This window comes from Pan troglodytes, chromosome X (genome assembly GCF_028858775.2).
Source record: "Pan troglodytes isolate AG18354 chromosome X, NHGRI_mPanTro3-v2.0_pri, whole genome shotgun sequence".
Lineage (NCBI taxonomy): Eukaryota > Metazoa > Chordata > Mammalia > Primates > Hominidae > Pan > Pan troglodytes.
This window is the reverse complement of record NC_072421.2, coordinates 25,102,677-25,118,649: the sequence shown is the minus strand read 5'-3', so window position 1 is coordinate 25,118,649 and position 15,973 is coordinate 25,102,677. Positions and strand designations below refer to the sequence as shown.

The window sequence follows — 15,973 nt, the reverse complement described above, 5'->3', positions numbered from 1 at the left end:
ACATGAGAATCGCTTGAACCCAGGAGGTAGAGCTGCAGTGAGCTGAGATTGCACCACTGCACTCCAACCTGGGTGACAGAGTGAGACTCTGTCTCAAAAAAAAAAAAAAAAGAAAAGAAAAGAAACAAGACTCCTTGAGGGAAACAGTTGATTCTAGGACACAGGCACAGAAGGTATAAGATGAATCTAGGATATCATCTTGGGCAAGAAAAGCTTTCAAAGATTAATGAGTTTTGGCAATAGAACACTAAGGATCCAGCTGGAAATAGCTCTCATTGGCCAAAGGTATGTCAAATCAAGCATCAAAAAGGAAAATGACTGTTACATGCAATAACATGGATGAATCTCACATAAAGCCAGACACAAAAAGGGTATAGACTATGTGTTCCTTGTAAATTCAAGAAGAGAACCTATGGTGATAGAGTTAGAAAAGCAATTATATGGTGGAGGAGGGAGGGAGAAGTGTTTGACTAGAAAGGAGTCTTTGTGGGTAGAGGAAATATAGATGTAAAAAAAAAAGCTGTAAACTTAAGATGTGTGCACTTTACTATTACTATATGTTATGCTTCAATAAAATAAGTGCCAATTAAAACATATCAAAGTAACAAAATCTACTATAACACTAAAAAAGACAAAGCCATAAACTCATTTGTTAACCATTTAAGGTGGCTTTTAACATATTTCTTACCTGGAAAATTGGTAACTTGAAGGGAATTTAATTGTCCCTTTAAATTTAAAAGGAAGGAGTTAAACAGTTACCAGAGGAACTGTACTTCAAAATACCTAAATGGCCTTATTTGATGAGGAAGAGCTTTACTTTATAGGAGAATAATTGACAAAGGAATGATTTAAAAAAAAAACATTCTTTTATAAACCCAAATAAAATTACTGTGTTAATTTTAACACAGGCCAAAATGATCAATTGGGGTAAAAACCATTAGGTGAACAGCTGATGGGTAAGTATACATTTGCATAGTGCCAAAATAACACCACACAGATTATTTTCTAGTGAAAAAGGGAAAAATAACTATAACTCAGAGGGATCAGACAGCCATCACCTAAACTATGCTCAATCATAACATCACTAATGGTGGGTCAATGAGATGTCATGGGTCTCATAGTGTAATTCTGCAACAGTGCTTATGGATATTCTAGCAAAAAATGCTCCATTAGCTCTTTCCTTTCCTTTCCTTCCCTTCCCTCCCCTCCCCTCCCTTCCCCTTCCCCTTCCCTTTCCTTCCTTCCTTCCTTTCTTCCTTTCCTTCTTTTCCTTCCTTTCCTTCCTTCTTTTCTTTCTTTCTTTTTTTTTTGACCAGCATGGACAACATGGCAAAACCCTGTCTCTACTAAAAATATAAAAATTAGCCAGGCATGGTGGCCCACGCCTGTAATCCCAGCTACTCAGGTGGCTGAGGAATGAGAATCACTTGAAGCCAGGAGGCAGAGGTTGCAGTGAATGATCATTGACATGGAAAGATGGGATGGTTAAATGAAACAAAAGCAGGTTGTAAAATAGTATGAATAGTGTAATCTCATTTGCAAAAAAAATACATATATACACAAATGGCAAAATATCTGGAAGAATATACACGAAGCTATAGCAGTGGCAATCTCTGGGTTTTGGGAACACAGAGGTTTCTCCTTCTTTTTTGGCTTACTTATGTTTTCTTTCTTCTTCTTCTTCTTCTTCTTCTTTTTTTTTTTTTTTTTTTTTGAGATGGAGTCTAGCTCTATCGCCCAGGTTGGAGTGCAGTGGTACTATCTTGGCTCACTGCAACCTCTGTCTCCTGGGTTCAAGCAATTCTCCTGCTTCAGCCTCTCAAGTAGCTGGAATTACAGGCGTGTGCCACCACACCTGGCTAATTTTTGTATTTTTAGTAGATACAGAGTTTCACCATATTGGCCTGGCTGGTCTCCAACTCCTGACTTCAAGTGACCCACCCACCTCGGCCTCTCAAAGTGCTGGGGTTACTGGCGTGAGCCACTGCGCCCAGCCACTGTTTTCTTATTTTTTATAATGCACATATACTGCTTTTTTGTTAATACAGGATTATTTTAAGTTAAATGAAGCAGAACCCCACTGTTGCTAGTAGAGTTGAAGCTTAAGGGTACATAGTCAGAAGAAAACTACAGATTATTTTCCTTATTACCATAAAACAGTGAAACTTGTTCTGTGATTGATAACTTTTCCTTTATAATGTTTACATTTTTTATTGTGATAAGCTATACATAACATAGAACTTACCACCTTTTTCTTATTTGAGACACGGTCTTATTCTGTCCCCCAGGCTGGTGTGCAGTGGTGCGAATCATAGCTCACTACAGCCTGGAAGTCCTGGGCTCAAGTAATCCTCCTGCCTCAGCTTCCTGAGTAGCTAGGACTACAGACACACACCACCACACACGGCTAATTTTACCTTTTTAAATTTTTTGCTGAGACAGAGGTCTCACTATGTTGCCTAGGCTGGTCTTGAACTCCTGGCTTCAAGAGATCATCCAGCCTCAGCCTCCCAAAGTGTTGGGATTACAGGCGTGAGCCATCACACCCAGCCCAGAACTTACCATCTTAACCATTGCTACATGTACAGCTCAGTGGCATTGAGTACATTCACGCTGTTGTGCAAGCATCACCACCATCCATCTCCAGAAGTTTTTCATCTTTCCACCTGAAACTTTGTACCCATGAAACAATGACTCCCCATTCCATCTTCGTCGCTAGCCCCTGGCAACCTCCCTTCCACTTTGTGTCTCTGCATTTGACTACTCTAGGTACTTCACATAAGTGGAATCATAGTATTTGTCCTTTTATGTCTGGTTTATTTCACTTAGCATAATGACTTCAAGATTCACCCATGTTGTAGCACATATCAGAATGTCCTTCCTTTTTAAGGCCAAATAATATTCCATTGGATGGATCGATCACCTTTTATCTTGATTGATCATTTTAACTTATTTTTCAGTTTCAACCTACAACGTTTATGATGACAAACTGCAAACTTAATTGCTTTTTAAATAAAATTGATGGCAGGCCAAATCCCTGCTTGCTGTTGTGAATACCTCTACACTGCAAGAATTCCTGGAACAGTGAGTGGGACACCTTTATTCAGACAAATCAGATACTTTGTAATGGAAATCAAGGTGGTATATTACTGTTTTGCTTTGTATTTTGAAGCATCCCTGGGTTCACTGCTGGGATTGCTCCAATCATCGGCTTCAGGCGTGGTCTTGTAATGGCGCCATGCAGACTTATTAAAAACTGGAAGTCTCTCAAATGACTCACTTGAAAGAGCCTATTGGAGAAACAAAAATATACACCAAAGGTCGACAGTGTCATTTTTCTCAAGTGAAATAGTAACCCAAATTTTATTATTTAAAACATCAGAAACCTTAATACATATTTTCAAAATGATATTAAAATTACACCTTAGTAGTTTACTTAGACTGGCCAGGAAAACATTAAAGCTTTTTTAAAGGAATGAAAACATTTGCTCATTCAAAATCAGAACTGAAATACACATGACCAGAACAAAACATATTTTAATTCAGCTCATACTGCTTTGAGATGCTCAACTGTTTTGACTATACCTGGTGACTGGTCTCACAAAGGGCCCAGGAAGAGATACAGTCTCATGCATCCCAGGTTTATAAACACACACCATCAAGTATATTAAATATCGCATTACTTAGATGCATGGGCATCTAAGATAAATACTCCCAGTAACTGGTTAAATTCTGGTATCACATACATAGGTTGAGTATCCCTTTGAAATGCCTGGGAACAGGCCGGGCACAGTGGCTCACACCTGTAATCCCAGCACTTTGGGAGGCTGAGGCAGGTGGATCACCTGAGGTCAGGAGTTCGAGACCAGCCTGGCCAACATGGTGAAACCCTGTCTCTACTAAAAATACAAAAAATTAGCCGGGTGTGGTGGCTCACACCTGTAATCCCAGCTACTCAGGAGGCTGAGGCAGGAGCATGGCTTGAACCCAGGAGGCAGAGGTTGCAGTGAGCCGAGATGGCAGTACTGCACTCCAGCCTGGGTGACAGAGTGAGACTATCTCAAAAAAAAAAAAAAAAAAGAAAAAGAAAGAAACAAAAAAAAAGGAAAGAAAGAAAGAAATGCTTGGGACCAGAAGTAGTTCTGATTTTTTCCGATGTTGGAATATTTGCATTGTGCTTACCTGTTAAGCATCCCTAATCTGAAAATCTGAAATCTGGGGTGCTCCAATAAGCATTTCCTTTAAGCTTGACCTTTGAGCAAGCATCACGTTGGCGCTCAAAAAGTTCCAGATTTTCAAGCATTTTGGATTGCAGATTCTTGGGTTAGGGATGCTTGACCCACAGTGGCATGTTATGCCACTGTTTAAAAGAATGAGCCAGTTCTACATAAATGGATCTGGAAAGATCTCTAAGACAGATTGCAAAGTAAAAAAAATAAGAAGGTGCTGAAATTTCATTTATGTGGGAAAAATTCTATTTTTCCCATATTTATAAATGTAGAATCAACTCTAGGAGGATCCATAAGACGCTGAGACCGGTGGTGATCTTCGCTGAACAGAACTGGCGGTTTAGGGCCAGTGGGAGGAGAGACTTCATTTTTCTTTTTGTAGCTTTTAAATTTTTATTATGTGCCTATATTACCTATTCAAAAAAAGTTACAAATATTCTAGAGTTTAGAAATAAAAGCCCAATTATCACCAATGAATAAGAAAAACTGTGTTACAGAGAAGTTTGTTATTAAATGAATCTTTTACATAACTATATTATGATTACTGAATTCTTGTAGCTTTGGGAAAGCCAGTGAGTTTTTAAAACAAAAGACCAAAATACTTCAGTTTATGAAAATCTGCCTTCTTTTAGATCAGACCTTTCAATAGGCATGTAGTTTTTTAAGTCACAATTTAAAATTACGGTTTTAAAAATCAGTATTTTAATTTTTTTTTTCTCTTTTGAGACGGAGTCTCATTCTGTCGCCCAGGCTGGAGTCCAGTGGCACCATCTTGGCTCACTGCAACCTCTGCCTCCCGGGTTCAAATGACTCTCCTGCCTCAGCCTCCTGAGTAGCTGGGACTACAGGCGTGCACCACCACATCAGCTAATTTTTTGTACTTTTAGTAGACATGGGGTTTCACCATGTTGGCCAGGCTGGTCTCGAACTCCTGACCTCAGGTGATCCACCCACCTCAGCCTCCCAAAGTCCTGAGATTACAGGCATGTGCCACCACACCCGGCCAAAATCAGTATTTTAATTTCTATACCTCCACGTTTCATATTTTGCTTTATCTGAGCATAGAATCAAGTGTGAGGCATAACATGGTTTTCATGGGAAAATGAAGTAAATCTGAGATGAATCTAAGAGATGATACAGTGCTGTTCTCAATCAGCGATTAGAACTTACAGCTTTAAAAAGCAAAGATGCCTCATACTAACAAATAAAACGCAGTACCTTCAAATAAATGACAGCATCAGTACCCACTCCTTCCATGGAATACAGTTTCAGATCTCCTTGAAAATATCTAGCATACAGACGGGAAATTGGCAAACCATAACCAAATCCAGCCTATTGAGAAAAGAAAATTAATACAGTGAGACAGGCACAAATGCTAACACATTTTATATGATGACCATTCAGAGAAGGTTAAAATAAATTCTTGATTCAGATTTAAATCAAATAAATTACTGACTCAACCTTTACAATGATGTATATCATCTTCTATGGCAAACAACCTCTTTATTTTCACCCTGCAAAAACATGTCTTATATGTTTGGATAATAATAGAAATATTCTAATTTTTGACTAATGCTTTTTTAGCATTTTAAAGCAAAATTTTATCATTTTTTTAAAAGCACATTCCAAGGCCGGGCACAGTGGCTCACGCCTGTAATCCCAGCACTTTGGGAGGCTGAGGCAGGTGGATCACTTGAGGTCAGGAATTCATGATCAGCCTGGCCAACATGGCGAAACCCCATCTCTACTACAAAAATTAGCTGGGCGAGGTGGTGGGAGACTGTAGTCCCAGCTACTCAGGAGGCTGAGGCAGGAGAATCGCCTGAACCCAGGAGGTGGAGGTTGCAGTGAGCTGAGATGGCGCCACTGCACTCCAGCCTGGGCGACGGAGCAAGACTCCATCTCCACACACACACACACACACACACACACAAAAGCACATTCCAAATCAAGTGGAATGTGACCTGATGACAAAACTAAACCACATCATTTCAAAGTCCCATGATCAGATTTCCTTGCTTTTGCAAGTGAAAATCAATAGCGCAGTGCTGAGTACAAATCTACCAGTAACAAGATGAGAACATGGAAAGGAAAACAATTTTCTGAGAGGCAACTACTAAGGTTCCGGGAATGTGAGAATATTTTGGTATATTGTAGTTCAGGTATTTTTAGAGATTAAAAAAATTTTCAGTACCCTCCTATATCTCTATGTCAAGGAATCCTGACTGTCAATAACAGGTGTTCTATGGACAAGAACAGTAAGAATCGAAACTAAATGTAATACCATTTGTGGTGGTAGTGGGGCAGGGTGGGGAAGGAGATGTAACACCAAGCTTCCTCACTTCTGCTTAAATCTATGAACAAGGTTAAGGAAGGAGGGCAGGGGACCATGTGCACAGAGTCACATGGGCCTTAGACTCAGACAGACCCAGTTGAAATCCACTTTCTGTGCGACTCTGAGCAGTTTACTCAACCTCTTTGAGATCGTGTTTTCATCTGAACATATGATAAAAAACTGACCTCAGAGCTGCTATAAGGATTAAATAATATAACAAGTATAAAATCTTGGCACAGTGCCTAACACAGTAAAACTAAATAAATTGAAGCTGGTACTATGGCTACTAGGAGCAGCAATTTTATGAAGTTACACAGATTTCTGCCATTTTCTAACATCTCTCCTTGATACCTTCCCTCAGGGTAGGGTTTAACTGAAAGGGCAGGGGGTAAAAGAACGTACCCCATTATTTAAGGGCTTTGGGACTTGCTGAATACGGCCAGTAGTGAAGATGAGATATTTATAGTAGTGACTCAGGTAACCACAGCAAAGAAACTAGCTCACTCTAGGAAGAGATGTGAGCAAATCTGCCTTCTATGTTCAAGCAAGGCCCAGAGCCTGCCCTCATGTCCAACACAGAAGAGCCGAGAACTCCGAGGCCAATGCAGATGTGAGTGTAAGCCCAGACTCCCAAAGAATGCAGAGGAGGGGTCTGGACCTCGGATTTGCTGAGGTTCAGGAAAGGTTTCCCAGAGTGTCAAAGGATCAGCAGGAGTTCGCTGGGTGGATATTCTCAAACAGAAATGCACATGTAAAGGCACAGAGGTGTAAAAGGTGTAAAAGTGTAAGTTGCTCAATGAGGAAATTATGTTTTCTAGTAGTACATATCCATGTGCCCACTTTAAAGCTGAGGACAGTTTCTTTTTCTTTTCTTTTTTTTTTTTTTTTTTTTTTTTTTGAGGCAGAGTCTCGCTCTGTCACCCAGGCTGGAGTGCAGTGGCATGATATAGGCTCACTGCAATCTCCACCTCCCAGGTTCAAGCCATTCTTGTGCCTCAGCCTCCTGAATAGCTGGGATTACAAGCATGCGCCACTGCTCCCGACTATTTTCGTGTATTTTTAGTAGAGACAGGGTTTCACCATGTTGGCCAGGCTGGTCTCGAACTCCTGACCTTAAGTGATCCACCGGCCTTGGCCTCCCAAAGTGCTAGGATTACAGGCCAGTTTCCTAACTGGGAGAGCCACTAGCAGAAGCATTTCTTCGGCCACGTAGTACACTGGAAAGAACACAGACATGGCCAGCACCAGCTCTGCAGTTAATTAGTTCAATGACTTTGGACAAGGTCATTTCCTCATTTCCTCATCTATACAATGGGAGTGCGCATGCGTAACTGTTAAAAGTCTCTTACAAGCCCTCAGTTTCAATAAGAAAAAAAACCTATGACATAACAGCTATCCTCAAGATGCTATTTTAAGACCTGGAAGAGACAATCTATATTTCTTTTAAACAACTGGGGAAGGTGCTAGATTTGTTTGTGGTGCCTTTTTTCCTTTTGATGTGTATTTAAGTGCATGCCAGAGCCTAGTCAAGGCAACGCCTCTCAAATGTGATCTTTCATGAATTTTCTCGACTCCTATATAAATGATTTCCTGTTTCCAACATGCTGAGTTAACAAACTCTGTCTCAAATAAATGATGCAAAGTGTTTGATTTTATTCATACAAATAAAATATAATCTTATGTGCTTATCAGTCAGGTACGACTTTAAAATGAAACTTAATTTATACCCTGAACCATTTTGCAGACTGATAGATATGTTGCTGTGTTTAATGACAAAGGGTTCAATTGTTGTTTGTCAATTAGAAACACTCAGCAGGGGAAGCAAGTGTGGCCCTACCAGGATCTAAATGCTACCATGGTAACCAGTGGCTTTTCTCACTGCCTTAACAGGGCTGAAGGTTATTTCCAGAGTGAGACATAAAGGGCTCTGAAAATGCATACACCACCTATATGTTTCATGCTAATGTTATTTAATATAAAAATTTAATGTTTTCATAATTTAACATTTTAATTATATAAACAAATTTGACAGTGGAGATTCCAAGGCACTAGGTGATTCGCGCCTCTGTGGTACGCACGCCAGAGTGTGCAGGACCAAGCGGCAGCTATGCATTCAGTACTGTCCCTTTGCTCACCCACTGGCAACTTCCACCCCTTCCAAGGGTAGCACAAAGTGGAAAATGGTGCTATAGTAGCAGTCTTACCACAATGAGGTACTTTTTCTGTGTATATGGGAATGAGGCACTCAGCTAGGAGTGTTTCTTAGACACAAATCAGAGAGGAAATTGAAGTCCAAAGGATTCACAAAGAAAGTAGCCAAGGCAAAAAATTCTCCCTCCTCCAAACCATAATACACGCAACCTTCTAAATCAACTACACTAATGTGACAACCTGGGGAGAGAGGCAGCTCTCTCTGAGCCCCTTCCTGTGTTTATGATCTTTCCTTCAGGAGCACTTTCAGATGCTTACCAAAGGGGCAGCTCTGGTAGGCTCCAGGCTGGGTCTAGGAGCAGTCGAATACATGTAGTTAAAAAGACGATCTATTTTTCGAAGTGGGACACCACCACCTAGGTCACTGATCTGCAATGTTCAAAATGTTAACAATCAAAACAAAGAAGTTGATCTATACTTAGTAGGAGGCAATGAGTTCATTAAATAAAGTACATAGCAGATTACTCCACAATGTACAAGGACTTTGAATCCCCCAGTGACATACGGTTCCTTTGTGAACAGTGTAAAACAAAGGAGGCCAAATGGTACAGTGGGATCCAACAGACTTGGTGTTGAGGTCTTGTTCAACTCCCTGAATAACAAGGTTCTAATGAAGTTTAAATAAGGTAACTTAAGCCAAGGATCTAGCATAGAACTTACAAACAGGACACTCAATAAATGTCAATTTCCTTCCCTCTGATTTTTCAATGTCTAGATACTATTAAATCACAACTGATAATTAAAGTATACATGCACATAAAACAGTTACCTTAATGGATAAGTCTTCTTTACCCAAAGTAACGAGGGTTTTAACAGCAGGGTAGCCCTCTTTTCTGTCTTCATAGAGTTCAACTGTCGCTCTCATTGAGTTCTAAAATAATAAGATCTTTTTATTAATCATACTGCCGAATCACAAACCACAATTTTTAAAGAGAAAGAAGCGCAAGATGATTTATACCCAACAACCCTTTTTTGGGGCAAATATTAGTTGGATTTTTATGGCATTTTTCCCTCTAAAGAGCTTAGCTAAACGTGCTCAAATCAAGGAAAAATTTCCTGACACTTTGTTTTTCACCTAGTTTTAGCCTCATCCAACATGCTAAATATTTATTTTTCTTTCCTTCTTCTTCTTCCTCTTTTTTTTTTTTTTTCGCTTTACGGTATTTAAATTATTCAACTCAACCCAGAGGAATGTTTTTATCGCATGTAATGAGGCTATGCAGAGGCTGATTTATGCACTTTAAATCCTATTTATCAGTCTGCATTTATAGAGCACCTTTTCTCTAAAGAAGGCAGAAAAACTGAAAGGATGCATGCTTCCCACAAAAATTAATCATTTGGCTGAAAAAAGTAGAAGAAATATTGGTTAAAAAGAAATTCTGAAAAAGCCACAGCTGCTGAAGAGAAAGTTCACAATTGAATGCCCATTTCAACCTTAAAGCGTTACATCAGTAACATTCTAATTTTTGGAAGAAAATCAGCATAACTGATTTTTCAGGTGTTCAATTTAGTGTTTCACGCATTGGAAGAAATGAAATTTTAGCTCAAATGCCTTGTGCCTGTAATACTGCTACTGTAAATGTCATTAGCTACTGATTAACAAAAGCAACAGCTTAAGTTGCAGACTCTAAAGAATTTGGTGGGGAGGAGGGGTGGTTCTTTTGGTCCAGCTCATCTACATCTTTCTCCTCTGCCTCTCTTGGATCTTCTGAATTGATTCAAATATTTTATAAAAGAGTTGCAGGATCTCTCAGGACTGGAACAACCACTAATGTACCAGTGTGGTTAATTTTCAGAAGCATAAATATGTATAAACATGTTTTTATTTTGATCTGGCTATCACCAGTAAAGCCTTTGCCAGGTTTGGAAACTAAAAAGCATCTCTAATCTCATAACTAAAGAAAAAACAGTATGGATTTTACATAAAATCACTAAAGTGCAATTAAGCTTCAAAATCAATATGTACTAATATTCACAAAAACTATAGTGTACACAGCAATTTCTCATCTCACAGTGTACAAATTATAAAACCCACAGGATATCAGAAATAGAATTTTTAAAATGGTTATGCAAAACCTTTTTCTTATGCTAATCTAATGAATCCATTATGCCCTGAATCAAAGTAATTTAAAATGAAGACTTCTTTCCACGTTTTTAAAATTCCACTTACCTTGAACAACTCAAATAGCATATGAAACAGATGTGAGGGCACATAAACCACCTGAATAGGTTTGTCTGGAGCTTTGGCTGAAAACAGAGACAAAACCATCAATCAATAAGGACCCAAAATAGGAGAAATTCAAGAATGACGTTTGCATTCTATTTTCCAAGTGTGTAAAACAGAGCTCTATAAAAGGCTAATTTGAGTTTCCACCTCTAAAGGCAGGGCTGAGCAAAAGCATATGCTTTAGAATCAAACAAACCTGGGGTGACACCCAGTTCCTTCACTTACCAGCTATGTGACCTTAGATAAATCACTCAATCTCTTTGAAACTTTGTTGAGCAGAATTGGAATATTATCACCTATGCCATAACATCCTGAGTATTACAGAAGGCCAGTCAGATATCACTTGGTGTTTTTCAAATTGGGGGCTACCTTCTGCCACTGACCCCAGGGGGAATTCCACGGGAGAATGTGGAGCAACAGGAAAAAAAAGGGCTGGTGAACTGGACTAAATGGCAGTGTTCAATTTTGTTAAATTATGACAAACAAGGCATCTTATAGCATAGAATGTAAGGTTCACATAACTTTTTCTCAAGCAGCTAGCACATAAACCCCTAGAGACGTATGATCTTTTCCCCTTGCACCATGGGTCGTCTGAAGACAATCTGAGAAACACCAAAACCCAGGTCAAGCAATAAGAACAGTGTGCGGTACAGAGCAGATGCTCAAAAATACAGTCCTTCCTCCTCCTCATGACCCAAAATCACTTAAGAGATTGAAACTACATGAACTCTCTCAGGTAGAATGCTGTAATTTCAACCAGCTACTTCCTCTAATAAAGTAATTAACAATAATACAAATTAGAGTTCACATTTGCTTGATTCTTAGCAGTCTACACAGAGCTTTCACATACATTATTCAATTGACTCCTCCTGACAACACTTCCTGGCTCCTAGAGGGGTGGTGGTGTTTAGAGGTGTGGAAACAGGCTTTGGGAAGCCTGTGTGACTTGCCCGTGGTCCCAGAAGTGGCACCGAAACCAGACACCTGAACAAAGAGCTTTTGATTCTAAATCCCGAACTCTTCAAAGAGCAATTATTTTTATTTTTATTTATTTATTTTTTGAGACAGAGTCTCACTCTGTTGCCCAGGCTAGAGTGCAGTGGTGCCATCTCGGCTCACTGCAACCTCCACCTCCCGGGTTCAAGTGATTCTCCTGCCTCAGCCTCCTGAGTGTCTGGGATTACAGGTGTGCGCCACCACTCCTGGCTAATTTTTGTATTTTTAGTAGAGACGGGGTTTTGCCATGTTGGACAGGCTGGTCTCGAACTCCCGACCTCAGGTGTTTGCCCACCTCGGCCTCCCAAAGTGCTGGGATTGCAGGCGTGAGCCACCGTGCCTGGCCTGAGCAGTTGTTTTTAAAATCACTTAGTAATATATGTAAACGGCTTAAAAATTTAACAAAAGAAGAAAAACAAAAGTCCTTCCCCCTTTCCTATCTCATCCTTCAGTCTGAACCCAGAGGCAGCCACTCTTTACTACTTCTGCTGTAGTCTTTGGGTTGGTAATATTTACATTCTGTTCTGTAACCCGAATTAGGGATGCTGTAAATTGCCTATAGGTTCTTTTAAGAAAGTAGAAAATCAAGTGTTGGTGACATTATAACTATGTAAATATTGATCACTGTAGAACAACCACAACAGTGTATCTAGACATTTTCTTCCCTATTAATGCAATGACAATGATTCATGTGTCCCTTTGAGGAGAATGTTCCCAGCCTTAACATGAAATGGAGTTTCTTTATACTCCTCCAACTGGTAAACATCATGCTACCCTTTTTGGGTTGCTTCATAGTTGGTCCATGCCATTTCGCTAAGATCTTCCAGCTTACTGGAAGCTTCCATACCTACTTCCAGTTTCCATACCTACTTCCAGCTTCCATACCTACTTCCAGCTTCCATACCTACTGCATGGTATCCAGTCCATTCTTCAAAATTTTTCAAATTAGAATCAATTGCTTTGCAAACATGCTGCATAGCCATCATCCTAAAGTTGTTTTTGATTGAAGTTCTAGAATGTTTTCCCCTTTCTTAGATGCATATTATACATAACATCAAGGCAGTCAGGTAACCTACCTCAGAAAGGGATGCATGGGAGACACATCTGTCAATCTTTACACCTCTGATCTATTTGATTAAAGGTTTGGCTAGATAGAGAATTCTAGGTTTGAAATGATTTTCTCTCAGAATTTCAAAAAGGGGGTTTCTGGCAGTAACAGTAGAGCTGATAAGTTTAATGCCAGTTAGGTTTGGTTCTTGCTGCTGGCTTTTGCTGAAGGTCTGATACATCTTGGTTGCAATATTCTTGTTTGAGAATGAAGAACCGGATTCACTGTATGAGGGAGCTGGCGTTCATATCCCCCTGGGGCTCTCCATTAAGTGGGAAGCCTGACTTAGAGCTCTCTGGACTGGTCAAGACTTTTCAACTTGGCTTGAGGATGAGCAGGTAGTAAACGGGCCTCTGAGCAGAGAGGCCCCCAAATGCTTAAACGAACAGGGCTTTGCTGTAGGGTAACAACACTCACATGAAAAGCCCTAATTCTTCCTAGGTTGTTCTCGAACAAAATACTTAGTTGCCTGTTGGCAGGCTGAACCCGGCCAGAGTACAGCTGCCTCCCGTCATCCCTCCATGCTCTTTCTTAGACCAGCTTTCAGTTAACCCTACCCTCTGCCTTCCCTTCCCATTCCAGTCCACTGCACCACCTGGCCCTGCCCCCAGAGTCCCTCCAGGACAATCTTCGGCAAACCGGTTGCCACCTCTGCTGCAGCCTCCTCCCCTGTGGCTGCTTCTGCTCTGTCCCACCAATCAGCACACTTCCATCTAGTGACCCTCTTTCAAAAGTTGGGATTCATGCCTCTTATGGACGGAATGTTTGTGTGTGTCTCCCCCAAATTCCTATGTTGAAATGTAACCCTTGATGTGATGGTATTAGGAGATGGGGCCTGTGAGAGGTGATTAGGTTATGAGGGCAGAGCCCTTATGGATGGGATTAATGCCCGTTTAAAGAAACTCCAGAGAGCTCCCTCGCTCCTTCCCCCATGGAAGGAAACAGTGAGAAGCCAGCTATGAATCAGAAGGTGGGTCCTCACTAGACACCAAATCTCCAGGAACCATGATCTTGGATGTCCCAGCCTCCAGAACCATGAGAAATGGTTGCTGAAGCCACTTGGTCTCTGGTATTTTTGTTATAGCAGCCTAAATGGACTAAGGCACTGGTCCACTAATGAGCTCCTCTGCTTTCCTTTGCTGCTTTTCTTTGGATTCCTTTATCGTCATTTTATTTTTATTTCTTTTTTTCCCCTCTTTTTTTTTTTGAGATGGAGTCTTGCTCTGTCGCCCAGGCTGGAGTGCAGTGGCGCAATTTCAGCTCACTGCAACCTCCGCCTCCCAGGTTCAAGCAATTATCTTGCCTCAGCCTCCCTAGTAGCTGGGACTAAAGAAACATGCCATCATGCCCAGCTAATTTTTGTATTTTTAGTAGACACAGGGTTTCACCATGTTGGCCAGGCTGGTCTCGAACTCCTGACCTCAAGTGATCCGCCCACCTCGGCCTCCCAAAGTGCTGGGATTACAGGCGTGAGCCATTGCGCCTGGCTCCTTTATTGTCATTTTAATGGGGCTCGAGGAACAAGCTGGGTGCTCAGTTTATCTTGTACCAAATGGCATGATTAGTTATATAAACAGCCTTATGAATTCAACCTTTTCACCCCAAATCTCAAGAAAAGGCAAACACCTTTTATATAGTGGGTTTTTTTATTTTTATTTTTTCAGTTTAAACAACATTCTCTAGGAGCCATCTAAAGGCTTGCTCAATTACCTGCACTTTTCTTTGGGAACATTACAGTTTAGATTTCTTTCCTTCCTTTTAAAACCATGTCAAATGCTTTTGTCCATGACTCTTTCCTAGTTCTGGGTCTCGAGGCTGGCTGTTAAGTAGCAGATGCTTAATAGATGTTTGCTGACTTATAAGTAGAATATGAATTTTCCATCTAAGGGTACATTTTTAAAAGTCAATTTAAAAATGGCCTAGGTTTGTCATGCTCAAGACTTCAGAAATAATGAAGTCTCTATTTTGTACAGTCATTGCTCCAAATGCCATTAGTTGAAACAGCATTTAAGAAATACCATTAGATATAAGGAATTTTATTTCCAGACAGTTCTCCTTCCAGAATAAAAAAGCATCCACTTAAGGTGTTCAGGATCAACCTCCAACCTGCATCTCCAACATAGAACTTGTTAAGGCGAAAGCACATTCCTTAATCATGCTCACAGAGAGCTCTAGCATTAAGAACTTATACATAAAAATAATCACTACACTACCCAAAGCAACATAAAGCTAGAAGCTACCTAGAAACACCAGCATTCATTTATCTTAGTGATAGGACAAGGGGCTTCAAAACATGATCAAAAGGGGGCTTCTGTAATTCGTGAGACAATGCCAAAAAGAGTCGGAAAGCTCCTCTCCTGGTGGGTGAGCTGCCCAGCATGACAGCCTCAGCGGGGACAGAATGTGCTGACATGGCTGGCACTTGGGAATCAGCAAGAACAGGCCTGCTGCTTTGGCCTTTAGAATGAGGGAGGCTGCCACTCACGCAAAAGAGCAATTTGTTACTACCTGCAGATGTGAGATCAGCTCCTGCCTAGTCCATAGGAAGAGAGAGAAAGAATATTAAGATGGTTCTCATCAGGAACACTCCAGACAAGCCCACTCGGTCCTGGTAGTATATTTATTCAATGGGGACATGACTCTTCTCAGAGAACCCAAGAGACCTTGAAAGCAGCTTTGACTCCATGCCTTCTAGTCAAATGCAGGGGCCATGTCCTTCAACAGCAGCCTGAACTCCTTTCACAGTTTTATCTCATTATAAGAGAAATACATTTTTAGTGTACTTCTGAGGAGGAATTTGGTTTATCTTTTTTTTTTTTTTTTTTTTTTTTTTTGAGACAGAGTCTTGCTCTGTCACCCAGGCTGGA

At 40.5% G+C, this 15,973-nt stretch overlaps 1 protein-coding gene across 2 annotated transcripts in view; it reads right to left on the bottom strand.

Moving 5' to 3' along the window:
* The window catches only part of PDK3 (pyruvate dehydrogenase kinase 3), an 85,464-nt gene that overhangs the window by 13,227 nt on the left and 56,264 nt on the right, over positions 1-15,973 (bottom strand). The window contains exons 7-11 of one of the 2 annotated variants that reach the window (XR_008542053.2): positions 10,946-11,022; positions 9,545-9,646; positions 9,034-9,144; positions 5,448-5,561; positions 2,563-3,290 (exon numbers count right to left, since the gene is read on the bottom strand). Coding sequence is in view for 1 of the 2 variants with exons in the window: in XM_003317396.7 (XP_003317444.4) it covers positions 3,151-3,290; positions 5,448-5,561; positions 9,034-9,144; positions 9,545-9,646; positions 10,946-11,022 (544 nt within the window). In the remaining variant the exon portion in view is untranslated. The remainder of the gene's footprint in view (positions 1-2,562; positions 3,291-5,447; positions 5,562-9,033; positions 9,145-9,544; positions 9,647-10,945; positions 11,023-15,973) is intronic. The other variant, XM_003317396.7, reaches the window with a different exon arrangement.